The sequence below is a fragment of the Stenella coeruleoalba genome, assembly GCF_951394435.1.
Source record: "Stenella coeruleoalba genome assembly, chromosome: 21".
NCBI lineage: Eukaryota > Metazoa > Chordata > Mammalia > Artiodactyla > Delphinidae > Stenella > Stenella coeruleoalba.
In genome coordinates this window covers 26,719,469-26,738,907 of record NC_137167.1, presented here as the reverse complement: position 1 = coordinate 26,738,907, position 19,439 = coordinate 26,719,469, and the positions used below count along the sequence as shown (strand labels likewise).

The 19,439-nt window shown below is 41.6% G+C and overlaps 1 protein-coding gene across 1 annotated transcript in view; it reads left to right on the top strand.

Moving 5' to 3' along the window:
• The window catches only part of CSMD1 (CUB and Sushi multiple domains 1), a gene marked incomplete at its 3' end in the record, with an annotated part of 609,346 nt that overhangs the window by 548,090 nt on the left and 41,817 nt on the right, over positions 1-19,439 (top strand). The window contains exons 47-48 of the mRNA XM_079909493.1: positions 4,817-5,011; positions 10,377-10,550. Coding sequence (XP_079765619.1) covers positions 4,817-5,011; positions 10,377-10,550 — 369 coding nt within the window. The remainder of the gene's footprint in view (positions 1-4,816; positions 5,012-10,376; positions 10,551-19,439) is intronic.

Here is a 19,439-nt window from a genome sequence, read left to right as displayed (position 1 = left end):
AAAGCCAAAAATGTGAGACAACCCCAATGGACATCAGTAAGGAATGGATACATTGATCGTATATATTTATACAATGGAGCACATGTAGAGATACAAATAAGCACTCTAGCTCCATGGCTTAACATGGGTTAATTTCAAAAGTATAATACTGACGTCAGAAGTAAAAGAGCACGTGGCTCCACTCACATGGGGTCAAAACAGGTCCCACCATCTACAGTGTGTAGATGGTCACTAATGTCATTAGAAGTTAGTCCACCATCTACAGAGTGTAGATGGTCACTAATGTCATTAGAAGTTGGTCCACCATCTACAGTGTGTAGATGGTCATTAATGTCATTAGAAGTTGGTTCACATTCTTTCTCCCCCTGAGTGAAGTGTGCATGCTGGGCAGGGGGGGTGTGCCTGGTGGCGAGAGTGTGTGTGCAGTTCTAGTTCTCGATGTGGTTGCTGGTCAGGTGATGGTGTGTTTATTACATAAAAGTGTACTTAACTGTATAATAGCAATTTGTGCACTTTCTATTTACATGTTTCAATACAAATTTACCTGAATATCTAAAAAAAAGGAAGAAACCAACAACATCAACAAAACCAGAAAACAAAATAAATAACACAAAACCCTCCAGAGCACCAAATTTGAGGAAAGAGTCCCAAGCGCTGGTGCAGATGTAGACAAAGCCAGTGGCTTTCTGTTTACAGGTCTAGTGGATTCTAACTCCTCGTTTCCAGTACAATTTAAACAGTTTCTATCAAACGATTTTTGATAGTGGTGATATTTGGTGTATAACTAAGTATGAGTGAGAGATATCGCTGTAACAAAACAATTTCCCTTACCATTTCCTTGTTTACGTTAAACTTTCTTAACATAAATCAAATACCTGTAATAAAAATCTATAAAAAGTAAAAATTAGTAATAAAATCAATACCAAACCTAGTGTCTTTCTAATAATCAGTAATGCATGAACAGTAAAAAAGCCTTATCTATGTCATTCATTAACTGGTGTATTCCCAAAGAAATGCTACTTTTTGTGCTTAAAATAGATGAAAAATTATTGTATTGTTAATCAATCATACATTGATAATAAAATGACAGTACAATTTGCTATTGATAAATATAATAGGATTATTCATAAAGGAGTTTAAACATAAAACATATTAGAATAAGTTTCTGTGGGAATTCTAGAATGGACAGTTCAAGGAGAACACAGAATAGAACCAATTTTAGCAGTAGTCATGTATTTCTATTGAATCAATATTCAAAAGTATAATATCAAATAATATCAAATGTGGTATTATTCTCTTGGATCTGAGTAAAAGTGATGTTTTTCTTTAAGGTATAAATATTTACCGTACTTTGCATATCATACCGTCAATTTATCTGAGCTTCTGAGGGAAATTTTTGGGTTTTTAATGAAGAAGTGGAAGGAGATTAATATTTTTATGAAATTCCTTTAAGGACATGCAGGTGGAGTTAAGAGCTCGACTTGCAGGTGGGGGGAGGCAGCGGCTGGAGGAGTTGGGGGGTGAGGGAGCACAGTGACTCGGGGTTGGGGGGTGAGCACATGAGAACAGTTTTCAGGTTCTGACTTGGGGGGCTGGGCTGTCCCCCAGAGTGCAGTCAGGAGATCACGTAGGCATGTGGGGCGTGCAGAATGTTCTGGGTCTCTTCCCCCTACACAAAGCCCCTAGAGCTGGTACAAGGAAGACTATGGCTTCCTTGTTCCCGGGGCCAAGCAACAAAGTGCATTCTCTGTGGCAGCTTGACCGGCAGGACGCAGCAGGGCTGATCCTTTTAGGGGGCCTGTTTGCCTTGTTCTTTTATGAGTGCAGACCTGCATGTAGTAAAACTCACCAAGTGGGGATCTACTGACCACAGTTTGGAGGGATTGGTCTTCTCCTGTCATCTTGGTTCACATAACTTGGATTTTACCACCCAAATAAACATCATAGGTCATTCAAACTCAGACATTTCTGTATAGTCTCCCCCTTGGGGCATCTTTGAAAATGTCAAATAAAATCACATCTGCAGGAATTTCTGGAAAGCTGCACCCTTCCGCTCTCTTCCTTTAGTAGGCCAAGGTAGACTTTAGATATTTATTCCAGTTCTCATTTTTCTTTTTACTCTCAGTTTCTACCCATATGCTTTTGTTGCCTCAGTTTCTTTGTGTTTTTTGTTGCTGTTGCTGTTGTGTTTTGTTTTTGCTGCCATAGCATTTTTTTGGGGGGCATGTTTCTTTTCAAAGCACACACACAGACTAGAATGTCACCAGCACCTGCTTTGTCAGACATTATTCTCAAAAAAAAAAACTGTAAAAAGACATAATGTTTACAATAAAAGAACTTAGAGCCTAGCAGGGAGACAGAGATGCAAGCAAACAATTAAACCAGAATCAGATAATTAAAAGGAAACCAAATTCTATTTTCATAAAGAAAGAGGTGAGGACACGGGGAGGGGGCAGGGTAAGCTGGGACGAAGTGAGAGAGTGGCATGGACGTATATACACTACCAAATGTAAAATAGCTAGCTAGTGGGAAGCAGCCGCATAGCACAGGGAGATCAGCTCGGTGCTTTGTGACCACCTAGAGGGGTGGGATAGGGAGGGTGGGAGGGAGACGCAAGAGGAAGGAGATACGGGAATGTATGTATATGTATAGCCGATTCACTTTGTTGTACAGCAGAAACTAACACACCATTGTAAAGCAATTATACTCCAATAAAGATGTTAAATTTTTTTTTTTTTTTTTTTGTGGTATGCGGGCTTCTCACTGTTGTGGCCTCTCCCATTGCGGAGCACAGGCTCCGGACGCGCAGGCTCTGCGCGGCATGTGGGATCTTCCTGGACCGGGGCACGAACCCGTGACCCCTGCATTGACAGGCGGACTCTCAACCACTGCGCCACCAGGGAAGCCCTCCCCCCCAAAATTTTTTAAATAAAATAAATAAAGAAAGAGGTAATCACGCAGAATTGGGAAACCACTGCTGTGGATGATATTAGCGGAAGAAAACTTCTGATTCCACTGTGTAAGCCAACATTGAAACCTTCTTGGCAGAAACAGAGTTTATAAAAGATAGTTCAGTAATTAAAAACCATCAAGTTAATTCTAGAAACACAGCTTTGATGAAATGGATTTTATTTGAAAATTTAAATTAGACTTTTAAAAATTTATTTATTTATTGTTATTTTTGGCTGCGTTGGGTCTTCGTTGCTGCACGCGGGCTTTCTCTAGTTGCGGTGAGCAGGGGCTACTCTTCGTTGCGGTGCGCGGGCTTCTCATTGCAGTGGCTTCTCTTGTTGCGGAGCACGGGCTGTAGGCGTGTGGGCTTCAGTAGTTGTGACTCGTGGGCTCTAGGCGCATGGGCTCAGTAGTTGTGGCGCACGGGCTTAGTTGCTCCGCGGCATGTGGGATCTTCCCGGACCAGGGCTCGAAGCTGTGTCCCCTGCATTGGCAGGCTGATTCTTAACCACTGCGCCACCAGGGAAGTCCCAGATTTTATTTGAAATATGCAGCAGGATTGAAATTGAGTTATGAATTTGTCAGTTTAACATTAAAGTCTTTTCAGAAATGGCAATCATGACTGAAATTCTAAAGGTAATCTGGTTAGAAAAAAAAATTATTTATATCACTAGGTAAAACACTTGACTATCCATATAAATTTTGGATAATTGTTTTACCTAAAAAATACATGAGAACTCGATCTAAGGATTATTTTTAAATTAGAAAATTCTCTTCACATTTTAAACCTTGTTGATATTGTTATTGCAATAATACCAAAAAGGCCTATTTTTTCTGTTTATTTGCACATAGTAATGGTAAAATTACCAAGAGAAGATTAAATGGGATTTTTGTAACATTTTGGATATGTCTGATTCAATTATAATGAACTTGTATAGAATTTATAAGTAAAATGTATTTATTAATATTATTCTGAAAAAAAAAGTGGTCTCTTTAGCTAATTCTTCGAGGATCAATAAATTAATCAATCTGGTCAACGTTGTGGGTAGCTGACTGTGAAGGTTATTAGCTGATGTAGCTTCGTATTTAGGGAAGCAGAGTTCTAGTTCCTAACATTGTAAAATTAATCTTAAATATTATTGTACTCTTCAGAAAATATATAAACTCACATATATCAAACCTTGCATGTATTTTCAGCATTGTCATAAATTACTTAAATCCACTCCGGTAGTATTGTACTACGGCTACTGCTATTACTACTGTTATTAAAAGTGTTGCTACTGCTCTTTATTAAGTAGCTACTGTAATTCTAGTTCACCTCCTAAGGACATGAATAGATTCTCTCCTTTAAGATTCGTTAACCACTTTTCTGTATAGTAGTAGTGTGTGTGCATGTGGATTTTGTGTACCAGTAAATCCAGTGATAGAGCGTATTACGTAGGGAGGACGGGAACGAGGGCATCTGATTTTCTCGGTCTAAGCTGGTTTTCAGTTACTCAATTACCATTTCAAGTTTCTCAGAGGATAGAGACAAATTAGAAGTAAGATTTTTCTATTCATGCCTACATTTACCTGAGGATCATTTTCAATGAACCTCGAGACTTTGTGGAAGTGATTTATCCCTTTACATGTAATCCCACTGCAAGATTTCCAGTGCACTTGCCATGAGGCTGTGGAATGCATTTTGCATACGGGATCGTTTTTGTGTGGCTATGTGGGTAGTAGAGAAAACAGCAAATAACAGGTGATGGCATCTCTTCTGTACAGCACGGTGAGTTTCATACAGGAGGCCTTTACCATGGAAAGCAGGCCTGGTCTGACCCCTTGAGAACAAAGTGATGATGTTAAGTGTGTTTCTTTCCAGCGGTCACTTGCCCTGGCATTGAAGCCCAGCTCTCAGAACATGTCACCTGGAGACTGGTGTCAGGATCCCTGAATGAGTATGGAGCCCAGGTGGTGCTGAGCTGCAGCCCCGGGTATTACCTGGAGGGCCAGAGGCTGGTGCAGTGCCACGCCAACGGCACGTGGAGCATAGGGGCGGAGAGGCCGAGATGCAGAGGTGAGTAACAGGTGTGCTCCTGACCTCGAGGCCATCCTGAATCACTGACAGCGATGACATCCACCTTTTAAGGGACTGTAATCTATTGTCCTATAGATAAACAGTGTAACCCGGTGGCATTTCTTTTCATTACAACAATGAACGTGTATATATATATTTTTTTTTCGGTACGCGGGCCTCTCACTGTTGTGGCCTCTGCCGTTGCAGAGCACAGGCTCCAGACACGCAGGCTCAGCGGCTATGGCTCACGGGCCTAGCCGCTCCGCGGCATGTGGGATCTTCCCGGACCGGGGCATGAACCCGTGTCCCCTGCATCGGCAGGCGGACTCCCAACCACTGCGCCACCAGGGAAGCCCATGAACGTGTATTTTTGTCTGACGTACTTAAATATATGACCGCTGCATTAAGTGTTAAATGCTGTCTTTTTCTTGTTGACAATCATATTTTACAAATGTTGAAATATTAGAATACTCGATATTTCAAATCAGCTCAAAAACAAATCCAGGCCTGTATTTTAAAAGATCAATCTTATTCCATGCACTAACTATTCAGACCTTTTAATTAGGATCTTGGGAATGCGTGTATTTATGCTAAGGATATTGTGTTCTCAAATAATGACTGTCTTGAAAAGGGAGGTTATTATTCTCGTAGGTACAAGATAAGCAGTTAAGCCTCTGAGTGGGTTTCATAATAAATATGAATAAATAGAAAAATATAACGATATTAGCATTGTTCAGAGCACTGTTTGATTCAGACATATTTAATATACAATCTTTAGTGGGATTGTTCACAGGAAATTATCATGCACAAAAACAAGCAGTTAGACTAGTGTCATATTTATAAAATACACAGCTTAGTAAGAAAAAACCAGAAGAAAAATGGAAAAAGGACAAAAGAAATAATGCTTCACTGTCTGTGATAATCATTCTAATTCCACTTTTAATGGAACAAACGGTAATGCAGCTCCCACTAAAGCTCTTCACCAGCATCACAAAGGTGAATCAGGAAGGGTCAGGACCTCTGCGAGCTCATAATCCAAGTGGGCAGCACCCCCAGGCCCTGGACAGCTCTGCCTGAAGCTTATTTATTAATGGTTCCCAAATCATTCCCCAAAGTGTCCTGGTTTGACTGTTGTCTGGTCACTGAATTGGTACTGAATTTCTCCGTGTTAGAGTCTGAATTAGTGAGCTCGCTCCTTCCCACATCTGTCCCCACCAGGAAGCTCAAGATGTGACTTGGAGACTCAGTCCTTAAGTGCATAAGGAGCACATTTTTGTGAGCCCAATCTGCCACTCTGTGGTAGCTTTTTCACAGTATAAACACCAGGTCTACATTTTATTGGAACTGAACCAATAGAATCTTCAAATGTATTGTCATCCAAATCATTGTTACAGCTAAGGAGCTGTATTTTTATTTATTTTGTTGTTTGCCTATGTTTTATCTAAGAATGGCCCAGTCCACAGGATCTCCTGGATCTAACTGTTTGGGTTACCTACCTGCTTAGGGGCTGGAAATGTTAGGAGCTCCCACTCTGCTTGTCCAGTTAGCTCCAGATGAAGAGATGACCTTTGACCACCTTCTAAGCGTATCCATAACAACTATGAAATCAGCTGGGATAGTCGCCACTTCTTGAAGAGTTTGTGTTATTCTGACTCTAGGATATTCCACCATGTCCATAGACAGAGCCCAGGTATCCAGGGGTGAAGAGGACAGGAGACCTTAGTCTCACTTTGAAACTGTTAGCTCGGCAGTCACCCATCTTTGAGGAGGAATGACTATCAATGGTTATCCCTCAAGAAACAAGAAAGCAAAATTAAAATTCCATGTCTGGGGATGCCCATATAACCCCCTAACACGAGGACTGTGTAAAAGCTGGAGCCTGTTGCAATTTTCTTGTTATGTGTATTTATTTTTTGACTTACTGCTTTAAAAATTAAGGAAAATGTTTATCACAGAAATTCATGAATCCAAAAGAAATCATCTTTGCATTTAAAATGTTATACACACGGACCTAGAGAGCCACATTGGAATTTTGCTGTATTATAGATATCCAAAGAACATTGTCTGAATTCTGACCTGTACCTCTTTTCTAACTGCTTAGTTCAGAGTTCTCTTAAGTTAGACCTGGGTCAAGCTGTGAAGTCGGCAGGCTGGTCTTTGATGACCTTCTCTTTGTATTGATAATTGGGGATCTGCCTGGATTGATCATACAATATCATGGGAGTATTTATCCTTCAGACTACACATTTCATCTGTATCATAGGAGACCACGGAGTGGACATTCTTATTCCATTCTGTGTTGGTGTGGACACTGGTCATCACTTAGAATGACCTAAATGTGAATTTTCTTGAAAATATACTCACAAGTAAGTGTCCAGCCTGCATTAAATAACTCACGTGACACTAACTACCCCAGGGACAATGATTTCACATGGACATTTTCACTTTGAGTGAGGCCTTCTTTCTGGCTTGATCCATGTACCTTGGCACTCTCTCTCGGCCTGCTAATCCAATTCCAGATTCTGGTCTACATGGCATGCCTTCACATACTTAAAAATAGCTATCATATGTCCTCTGAACCTTTTCTTCACGATTGGCAGCACTGCCCCATTCACATGTGTGTCATGTCATGTATTCGCTGCTCCTGTCTAACTGCATATTCACAAGGTTTTTTCCAGGGAGAACATGTTTGAAATTACCTACTCGTGACCTTATTTATTTGTCACATTCACAAATAATATCTGTATTGCTGACAATAACATCCATAATCCTGTTGACTTCACAGGTTTGAGAAATGAACTGTCTCAATATGATTTCTTTTTCAAAGTAGAGGATTTCAACATGACTATAACTGTAGAATTGAAGGAAAGAGGAAAGAGGCTTTTCAGGGGGATGAAGCAAAGCTTAGAATCCACAATAATAATGAGAAAATACTACAGTATCAACAGTAAATTGGGCAGAGCTGGGGGCACTCTGAGTGTCTTCAGCTGAGCATCCTCTGCCTCTGTGTGTCTGCCCAAGACACACATCCTCTGTGCAAGACACACTGAGAATTCAGAGGAGACAGTTGACTGTGCGTATGAATATATATTTAACAGAAGAGAAAACAGCAAATTTACTGACTTTATTCTTGAAAACTTGATGGGAGAAAAGAACACGGAAATAAAGCTTTCCCTTGGATGTTTGACACAGGTTTTTGTTTGTTTGTTTTTTAGGGGAGAGGGGTTTTCCCTTTCAATTAGGGGAGCTTTTCAGATGGGTGCTGCCTACCTCATTAACACGTTGGGTTTACTGCCAATCAGATCTCTACAACCGAGACCCCATTATCCAGCTGCTGAAAAGCTAATATTTGTTCCATTAGTTCTTCTTTATAGTCTAGTGAACCTTAGTAGCGGACAAGCCTAAAATAGTTCCCTCACCAGGATATTTTGAACAGAGGCTAAAAGAATAGAAGAGAGTCAGCCTTTCTGCTAGTCCACCATTAACGGTGTGTCAAGACCTCCGAGAGGAGGTGTGCTCAGACCTCACTGCTATTTCACACTTCCTACTAAAAGCTGAGGTTTCAAAACACGGTCCAATGATCCTGAATGGCTACAAGTGGATCTTTAAATATCATAGCTCAGGGTGAAGTTCATACTATGTTTGAGAAGAGGCTTAATGAAAAGTTCATAACTAATTGTAAAAAAAGCTAAATCCGACTCAAATCCATTGACATTTGGTAGAGCAAACGTGTTAGCAGTATCACTAAATGCATAAGATATGACCCTGTAAGAGTTTAACAATCCTGCAAACTAAGAACTCCTCATGGTTCCCTCAACAACAATAATGTTCTGATCATGGCATACGCTAGAGCTGAACTTCCCAAATTTTTGGTGAGCAGTGCCCCTAGAACGCACATTTCCTGGCTGTGTCTGTCTGTCCGTCTGAAATGGAACCAGGATTATGTGTCTTGGAGTAAAATCAGCTTAATTCAAAGGACTGGTCTAAATGATAAAATTTTCTTCACTTGAATTACCAGTAAAGGTCTTCAGACTTTGGATTCAGTTCCCTGAATAGGTCCTGAGATGGGCTTCACTGTTAGCGAACCGGGACCCAGCCCTGGTCAGGTGCAAGGCATTGCTTTAGGTGCTCCCACAGTCCTGTCTTTGAATCCGCTGCACAGCCCTACCTGGCAGGTGCTGGTATTAACCTTTAGGAGATGAACCAGGAGGACTGGGAGACTTAGAGAAGGTGGCCGGCGCCACCGAGCTAGGAACTGGCAGAGCTGAGCAGAACCTAGCTGGGTAGCCTGAAGCCAGGATCTGTGTTCTTAATCATGACTTTGCACTGCCTCCTATCAGTTTACTGTTAATAAGGGCTCAGTAATTTTTAGCTACATGGCAGCTTTGCCCTAAGCCCTTTACACATAAGAACTCACTCAGTACATCAGGAAGTCTGTATCACTCTTCTTAGAAGAACTTTTCAAACACTTCCATTCTCACCTGTTAAAACACATTTCAGCCTCTGATGAGCAGTTGGCCTTGATGACTTTATGATTTCCTCCTCCCCTGAGATTCTACTGATTTCTTTGTGCTCAAACTTGTGGATTTGGAGAGTGCAGGGAGTCAGGTGGTATAACAAGTATCTATAATGAAAGCGACCATTGCATTCATCTCCCCAACTGGAGTTATCGTGTGGGTGTAAGTGGTCACAGTCAGTAATTACGCTGGACACACGTGTGAACTGGGTACCTACATCTATAATCACTTAAGGTCTAGATTTTATTTTTTTTTAATTTTCAGAAAGTTTGCACGTGTCCTATATAGTCAGCATTTTTATGGAGTTCATGATCCCAACAACTTATGCAAGTAAACGAAAGAAAAAATGAACTCAGTCCTTCTGCTGCAGTGGGCATCCCGGGTTTAATTCCTCACTACTGATGACTTTGTACCAGCTGATGACTTTGGGAAAGACCACCCACATTTCTTAATTCCTGCTACACACACATAGGTGTCTGGTAACTATGATGTGATTCTTGTGATTGGTGTAGACCGAAAAGAGGACAGAAAGCCAACTCATTTGACTGATTTGCTCGTGTGTGAATATGTTTGTATACTGTGTGTTTACTCAAGAAAAGGATGAAAAAAATAGCAGTGGGTAAAGGAAGGGATGTTTTGGATTCCACCCTAAACTTTCAAGTTTTCATTTCAAGGATATAAGAGAAGAAAAATTAAGCTTCCTAGGTGGTGTGTCTATCTCAACCTTAGGTGACACCCCTGCCCGTGTTCTTAATGAAAATGAAGACTGAAGATTTTGTCGTTTTTTAAACAAAAGAGCAGTCTGCAGACCTGACATAATATTCACTCTGTTTTTGTTTTCCTTCTAGTGATCTCGTGTGGAAGCCTGTCCTTTCCCCCCAATGGGAACAAGATTGGAACAATGACAGTGTATGGCGCCACAGCCATATTCACGTGCAACACAGGCTACACACTTGTGGGTTCTCACGTCAGAGAATGCTTGGCCAATGGGCTCTGGAGCGGCCCCGAGACTCGCTGTCTGGGTAAATTAATCCATCATCGGGCACTTGTTTAACTCAAATAAACCTTAAAAATAGAGGATAGCAGGGTAAAGCATGGCACTGTTTGCCATAAATGCTCCGACGGAGTGTTACTAAATCCTACCTGGGTTTTTCCTTTTCTTCTTAAGAGGATATTGGGGGTAGGAGTTAATTAATTAATTTATTTATTTTTGCTGTGTTGGATCTTCGTTTCTGTGCGAGGGCTTTCTCTAGTTGTGGCAAGCGGGGGCCACTCTTCATCACGGTGCGCGGGCCTCTCACTATCGCGGCCTCTCTTGTTGCGGAGCACAGGCTCCAGACGCACAGGCTCAGTAGTTGTGGCTCACGGGCCTAGTTGCTCTGCGGCATGTGGGATCCTCCCAGACCAGGGCTCGAACCCGTGTCTCCTGCATTAGCAGGCAGATTCTCAACCGCTGCGCCACCAGGGAAGCCCCCCTACCTGGGTTTTTTAATGCTGCACTTTACAATATGACTTCTTCTTTAAGTATCTAAAGGGATTTTTTTAAAAATCTGAGCAATAAATGCAGGTCACATGTTGCCTTAAGTGACACAAAGACTATTTTATAGACTGCTGAGCATGTCACTACACTCAAATGCCATCATGATTTTAGAATGCACCAAAATAAACTTCAAAATTATCATACATTTTGTTACCTTTTAAAATTTTTTAAAAAGTATGTTAATAAGTTAATGTGATATTAATGTCCATCAATATAAGGACAATGAATTATTTAAAATTGAAAGTGTGCATAGCAACTTGGTCTTCTTTTTCCCACGGATTAACATTTTCTGCATGACAATTTTTTTAAAAATTGGGCTGAAAAATTTTCCATGGAAAAATCTTCTGAATAAGTGTATGAAAATTGTTGAATAAGCAGCTTAGAGCGCAGTGATTTCTAATGCTCCTTTTAGATCTCCAAGTAATTTGCAAAATATGTAAACTGCCTTTAGTCCTTTAGAACTCTCTCTGTGATCTCAGTAATTTTGTAATCATTCCAGAGCAGTAGAAGCTGGAAGGTTTAAGCTTCTGAACCTCTGTGGGCTAGGCTCGCTTTTGGAACTAAGCCAGGACCAGTAAATTTTAAATAGTAATAATCTGTTCTTTTCACTGGAGAGAATTTGAAGAAACACTCAGGAGAATTTGAGGATGAAAGTAAAGTAGCAGTCCCAGAAAGATGCAACTGATGAAAGAAGGAGGTTTTCAGGCTTATCCATGAAATGACTTCCTTCAGATAAATACAAGACTTAGATCAGTGCTGCTCGAATACTGTGTGCGTGTATATTCCGGCTGAGTGTAGTCACTGTAGTTTTCAGCCGAGTGCTTCTGGGATTTTCTGAGCTTTCCTAAGTGTTCTTGTGAGACTGGCCACTGAGTAGTGCTCTCCGTAAGGCAGCTGCAGTTGGGGTAGGTTTTCTCCATCAACTGCAGTGGAACTTGGTGCCTTCGAAGGGGATTAGGTGATCTAAGAAATTGCATCTCCTCTGTGAATTGTAAGATGGAAAGTAATAGCAATTTACATTTGATTAGTGCCTTATGGGATGAAGGTAGGGCAGTGGTAGCCTCAGGGGCTTTAAGTGTCAAGTTTAGTTTATGTAACTGTTGAATCATGGGACCAGCTCAAGCCTTACTGATTGCAAATAAACCTTTACCTGTTGTGTGGCATTCTTCTGACCGAAGGTTAGGACTTTGAAGTAGAAAGGACGAAATGCATATTGAATAGTTGGCTGGATGGAGAAGCTCAAAGTCATGGCCTCGGTGGTATGCAATATGGCTTAGACACTTTTTGGAAGAGGGAGTGCTCAGAAGGAATTTAAACTGAAAATAAAGAGGAAGAAAAATGTCCAGATTATAATGTATAAAACATTAGTGTTGTAGAACTTGGACACGGCATATAAAGAATAATACAACTGGAAAGGCGTGAAGTATTTAAAAGAAAAAAGACACAATTAGAAAAGGGTGAGAAATGATGCGTAGCCACATGTTTATAAACCAATGAGTAAAGAATGTGTGATAAACTTAGTTTAAAGATTTTAAAAGTTTGTAAACATAGTCTCCCAGCTACCACTGAGACTTGAAGGGGTAAAATCCATAATACACAGCATATGGCAGTGAAGGATAGCTCTCTTCCTGAAGAATCGGTGGCTGTTGGGTAGATAATGTAGTGTAACCCAGCAGGAATGTATGGCCACAGGACCCAGAATGCTGTGCGAGACACAGCAGAGAATGTGGGGAGAAGAGCCAGCAGGTGGAGAACAGAGGTGATGTCTGTGCTGGAGAAGATTATAAAATGCTCAGAAGGGGAAAGGGAGGAGGGGCTGTGATCCTAAATCTGGCACAGATACCTGACAGAGTAGATGCTGGATTCCTCCATAATCCAAACATTAACAAGATGCCCTGTTTGGATATAGTAATTTGAATGGTGTTATTTATTGATGACTGAAAATGTGCATTTTGAGTTTTATCTTATTGAACTCTCATTAGGCGTATTGTAAGTGCTCGGTACTCCTACTTACAGATAAGAAACAAAACTTAGAGCTTAGAAATTTGCCCAACGTTGCAAAGCCAATAATATGCATCAAAAACAGCATTAAACCTAAGCAATTTGACCATAGAACACAGGCTTCTTAACATTAGGGTATATAAGTAGTTGTTGTCTTTTTTATATAAGTAGTTTTTTAAGTTTTGTACTACTTCACCAATATATGTATCTCTCAAAAAAAGAGATACAATAAAAGAGGCCATTAATACTACTATGCTAATTCTGACCAATGAAGAGAAATTTGTGGTTAACTGGAGGAGAAATGAGCCTTTGTGCTAGACTACTCCCCACCCCAAGGCACCTGCACCACGAGGGTGTTTAGGACCTAAGTGGCTCCTCATGGATGATTTTGTTCTCCATCCTGCACGGTTCCTGGGCCTCTTGCTTACCAATCCCACTATTATTTCCTTTCCATTTCTTGTCATTTGAATTATTCCTTTGTATGTTTCCATGGTTTTGAATGTCTTAAAAGTCTGGGTTTCTACCAAGCTAAATGACCTTGGGTAACCTTCAGGCTCATGCGGACCCTGTGAGGATAAACTATATAGTCATGGAAGGAAAATGACTCACAGTGACGAAGGAGGTAATCGCTAGGGATACTTGCCAGAAATTCATATACTTTGCAAAAATAGTCTATATGATCCCATGACTTCAACTCTAACAGAGAAGAGGCAGGACCCTCAAAAACCAAAACACCCCCAAAACTCTGACTTTAAGAAACAAATCACCCCAATATGGAGGAAATGGGAAATTACCCAAGGAAACAGAGACAGTTACACCAGATGTCTACAATGAATCCAGTTAAGAGAATGAAGTACACTTGAAGGGCCATGTCCTGAAGGACAGATATGCCACGAGCTGGGAACAACAGAAGTATTCAGGACCATGAAATGTAAGGCCCATGCATAAGTGACATTTGAAATAAAACCCAAGTTCACTCATCAGAGTTGGTGTTAAAGGAAGTAGATGAAAGAAAGCAGAAGGGCTCAGCTTCCTCCTTATGCTGTCTTTCCTGTAAAGAAGAATTATGATGTGAATATGAAGGTTAGAGAATCTTTTATATCAGACACTGGAACCCCAAGAAAGAGAAGGAGTCCATCAAAGAGAACTTGAGAGTTTCAAGTACAGTTGAGGCTCCTGGCCAGGAGAGTCCCATCCAAGCAAGCTTCGGGTACCAGGGAGAAGTTGGCCGAGTCATTGGCTCCTGTGGGATGTCATTAAAAGGAAGTACTCTAGGGCTTCCCTGGGGGCACAGTGGTTGGGAGTCCGCCTGCCGATGCAGGGGACGCAGGTTCGTGCCCCGGTCCGGGAAGATCCCACATGCCGCGGAGCGGCTGGGCCCATGAGCCATGGCCGCTGAGCCTGCGCGTCCGGAGGCTGTGCTCCGCAACGGGAGAGGCCACAACAGTGAGAGGCCCCCGTACCGCAAAAAAAAAAAAAAAGAAGATTGCCTGAGGGACGGTACATGAATGATGTTCAGTGGATTGCTGTGATTTGGGAAGGAGGTTTCCAGGTGTTTGTTTCTCTCTCCTCACTCTAGTCCTTTCCAAAACATTTATTTAGCTCCTGGATGAGGGCATAACACTGCTAGCTGAAAGAGTGAGAATAAATATGTGATGACAGATTCAGGGAACCTTCAAATCGAATGGTAGGCCAAACAGATTTCATTAGACATAGGAAAATAATGGAAATAGTGTAAAATTTTACTCAAAGTAAAAAACAAAATAACTCAATGTACATGGTGAGGAGAAAATTATGAAATCATAGCACACACAGAAGGACTGGGTGTTTTGGACAACGGAAGGCTCATTTGTGCGAAGAGATGCCTCTGACACTGATATTGTTTTGTGACTAGTCTCCATCTTGTTCCGTGAGCCTGGGTGGCCATATCTGGGGTGATCATTTCAGTTCTGTGAGACCGTTTACGTGGGCTCTTGAGGAATTGAAATGTGTATGTGGTGAAGGATCTGGTAACCATGACACTGGAGGAATGTTTGGAAAACTTGTGATCCTAAGTTTTGCTGAGAGAAAAAGTTAGGAAGTAATTAATATCTATTTTCAAATATTTAAAATAGTTGGTGGGAGAAAGAAGAAAAGAAACAAAAATAAAATTAATTAAACACATCTGCCAAGGGCAAGGACCAGGATTGCTAATGACATTGGTGAAACAGCTCCATTCATTGGTTTGAAATAGCAGATGCTATGTACAGAAAAATAGTCTTCAGACCCAATATAAGAAATATTTTCCCTTATTTATTTTTTAACATGTGGGATCTGTCCAGAAATGCAATGAAGACTTCCTATAGAAGGTGGTTGGCCACCTGGCAGGGTTTTGTCTGGGGCTCCATTAGACTCAGCTTTATTGATCCTACACCCACCGTGCTTTCTCCATCACAATGCAAAATACTTGGGCAAAAACGTTTTTCAAGTTGTGCGTGAGGTATCTTGGAACAAAAACGCTTTTGCCTGAGATTTTCCTTCTATTTCATGTGGAGCAGGGATCGCTTATTTCTAGTTGTGGTACGATGGTTATTTCCAGTGGTTTCCGTCAGGGAAGAATACGCCGGATTCCTTGATGATCATTGCAGTGGAAATGGCCAAGCGTATGCACAGACGCTGCCACAGGGAGAGTCTTGTGATTGTTAACGGTAGGAGAGCTGGGTTTAAGGAGATGACGGGTGATTTTCTTTGTCTAACATTTGAGAACCTAATCTTTGCTGTGTTTGCAGGTACCTAGTCTGAATTCTAAGCTAGAACCTTTGAGAAAAGATAGCATAAGGAAAGCTGGGCAACACTGTGTGCAAATATAATTATACCTAAAATTTAGGCAAAGTAATACATTATGTGTATCAGAGTACATTTTTATAAAGGGTTAGGCCACACTTAATCAACGCCATCATCCCTGCTTTGCAACTGGGCTCTCCCAGGGTGCTGAGAATTGCCCCGGACTTGTTCTGATTTACCATCCGTGCCGTGCAATGCTGCAGATCTCCCTGGGCTGGAGGATTAAGCACTGAGAAGGCTCACCCCGTATCTGCATATCAGGTAACTTACAGTCCATCAGGGAAGTGTTACTGTCCCCATGCTCCCTTAATTATTTTCTTCTGTTTATCTTCCCTGCGGTAGTTTGCATTGAACCCGACACAGAGCACACCGACTACACGAGCTTGTACATTTGTAATCCAGGTCTCCTATCGTAGAAAGCTACATTAATCTTTTAATACCATTTATATCATTCAGACTTTTTCAACACGTAATAACCCATCATGTCTTTCCCTCTGTTACCTCTTTAATCTGTTTACTCAAGACGTCAGTGAAAGATTGAGACATTTCCCACCTAAAGAACATTATCTTTTTTTCATTAGATTATTTTGCTATTATCTGAAGTAAGTTTGCATTTGCTATAATGACCTATGAGGAGACGAATTCTTTTGTAAATATGATATCATGGTGATACATTCATGTGGCTAAAATAGCTAAATGACATGATTCAAAATGATATCATGAGACCATGTTTTTTCATAGTTGTTAGGGAATAAAACTGGAAAGTATTCAAATGCCTTGTACGTGGATAGATCCACATACAAATTTTTAATAAAACAAGTGATTATGACAATGCTTATATTGCAGCAAAAGGATATTAGAGCAGAAAGATTAACCCCTGCCTCCTTGATCTTGGTACAAAAGTGATCTGCAGTATAAAACCTAGGCCGTATGGTAGTCAGGGAGGGTAAAATATTTGGAAACACTCAGTGCTAATCTTCACGTTTTACATCTACATTATCAGTGGCTCGCAGATAAATGTCACAATATTCCTCCCAGCCACAAGTGCTTCTGTCTCTATTTCTGAATATTATCTAGTGATTTTCATTCAATTCCTCAAGAAATATTGCACAGGATGTAAAGGTAAATAGTAGGTGGTTCTTTTTTCTTGTAAGGAAATTATCATCAAAGGAATAAATAAGATAAAAACCAAGTATCTTTAATAAAAAGTTGAGATTGATGAATGTCAGGAGAGAGGTCCACGCAAAGTCCTCCCCATACCCAGGGAGGGAGCCACTTTGATGAACAGGGGACTCCAACACACAGAAATGGACTAGGGTCATCCCAGAAATGAGAGCCACAGAACAAACAGCAGCTGCACAGGTGCAGAACTGTGAGGCAGGAGGTCCTGATGGTTCGCCTGAACCAAGCACATCCCGGACTGGGGCTCTCTGTGGTCACATGATGCTGAGGGACGGTGCTAATATGGCAATGTGATCGTGGAAAGAATTCACGTCCTTTCACGAACACCCCCTCTAGATCAGGCAGGGGCTAATGCTGGTGCAGAGGCCATGACACCGCTCTTAGGACTCACAGTCTCAGAGTGGAGATAAATAGGTAGGAGAAATTCTATTTCTATCTGCTGAGTTCAAATCAAAACAACCCTCACCATGTAGGTATTGTAAACAGAGGGTCCTGGAGATAGAGTCTCCTTCCGCAGGGAAACCTAAAATAAGGGAGATGTTTGTGTTGAGTATTAATGGGCAGTAATTCCTTTAGGGTTTGTGAAGACTGCAAACACAGGGTGGATTTGGATTAAGTTATATGACATCTTACAGGCAGACAAGAATGTGAAAGAAGTTTTATGCAAGAGGGCAGTGTGTGCAAAGTGATAGAGGTAAAAAGTGTGGTACATTGAGGGACTACATTAATAAAAAGGCAGATGAAAGATTTCTGAAAGCCCCAGAGACTACCCAAATCATGGTACTGGCCTGAAATTTTCTTATCAAATATGGTTTAAAATAATGGCCATTGGCTAGGGTGTGTCAAACAGAGATGTGATACAAATGTATTTTGTGGCAAAGGGATGGGCCCTGGTCGTTGGTGTTACTAAGGGCACAGAGTGTTGCACAGCCCATCACACCGCACCGGCCGATCCCTGCCAAGATTCACGTGCTTTCTGCGATACTACATTTTCTCGGACTTCCACAAAGTTGCTCAACATTACCCCTCAAAATTGCTCGTGGAGAAAAAGAAGTCTCCTTTGTGAGAACTCAAATGCATTCCTTTAATATGCACACATCTGGAGATTTAAATACCAGCCATCGATGTTTAATGCTCTTAAACGTGTTCCCTGTACATAAAAGGATCTGATCCATCTGACATTTCGTGACCATTTGTTAATACTCAAGCGGTGTTTGCTATTGGCTTTAGAATTCACTGCCAAATACCCCTCCCTGCCTTTAGCCCCAAGCTGGAGTTATCACTGGAATGGGCAGAATGAAGCAGATTGCATTTCTAATTCTCTTGCAGGTACAGCGTACTTACAACGCTTATTATTTTATTTTCAGCAATAAGTACCAATAATAACAAAGCAAACATGAAGGTTGAATATTTGGTTTGTAGATTTTCTAAAAATGTATGAATGTATTCAGTTCTAATCCCCAAACCAATGTTTAGTATTTGTACTGATACAAACTGGCACAGTGAAAAGAAGGTGACCTTAAAATAGGGAATTCTGGGGTGGGGGGGCGACGTGTTTGTGTGTATGTGCGAGTGTGAGAGAGTGTGGCCTTAGGACAGGAGAGAGATCCAGCTATTCAGTTCCTATTGACGCACAGGCCCCGCAGCGAGGATGCCCAGCACAGGGAACTCCTGTAACCTGGGAGCCACGCGCCCAGCAGGTCCCCTGGAGGAGCAGGTTTCCATGGCACCAGTGGAACTGTATTAAATTCCCAAATCACAGAATTCGCTTCTGAAATTTTACGAGTCTAGGTAATTGTAAGAGACTCTAACACACGTTCCCTGCAAGTATTCAATACTGGAAAGAAGCATTCAGACTCTGCCTTTGTTGTGAGGTTAGGCACAGCTGACATCTGACACTCTGTGTCTGTCACTCAGCAAAGTCACCACTGAAAGTCAGTGCGGTTTGTCAGGTTGCAGACCGTGATCAGTGCAGCATCAGAAACAGTGATGCGTAGTCCAGAGAGCTCAGCTAGCTGCTGCAAAACCCTGCCCATGGGTGGGACTCCATCTCTACAGTGTACGTGCACGTGACTCCCAGACAGCAGGGATGCAACGGCAGGTATGGGGACAGAGGGCGCAAGGGATTCCATTCATCCAGGGCGCAGTTTTCAGAATATTCACTCTGCTACTCAGAATCATTGTACGACACACACTAAAACATCTGCGTGTACACTCTGGACAATAACGTTCTAGGACCACTGCTTGGAGAGGCTGGTCCTGCTGAGGCCCTGCCCTGGGGGATAAACGCGTTACTCGCGGGAAGTGCCGGTCCCCCTGGCCCGTGTGCTGGCCCAGGCTGCGTGATGTGAGGGCCGCGGGCTGG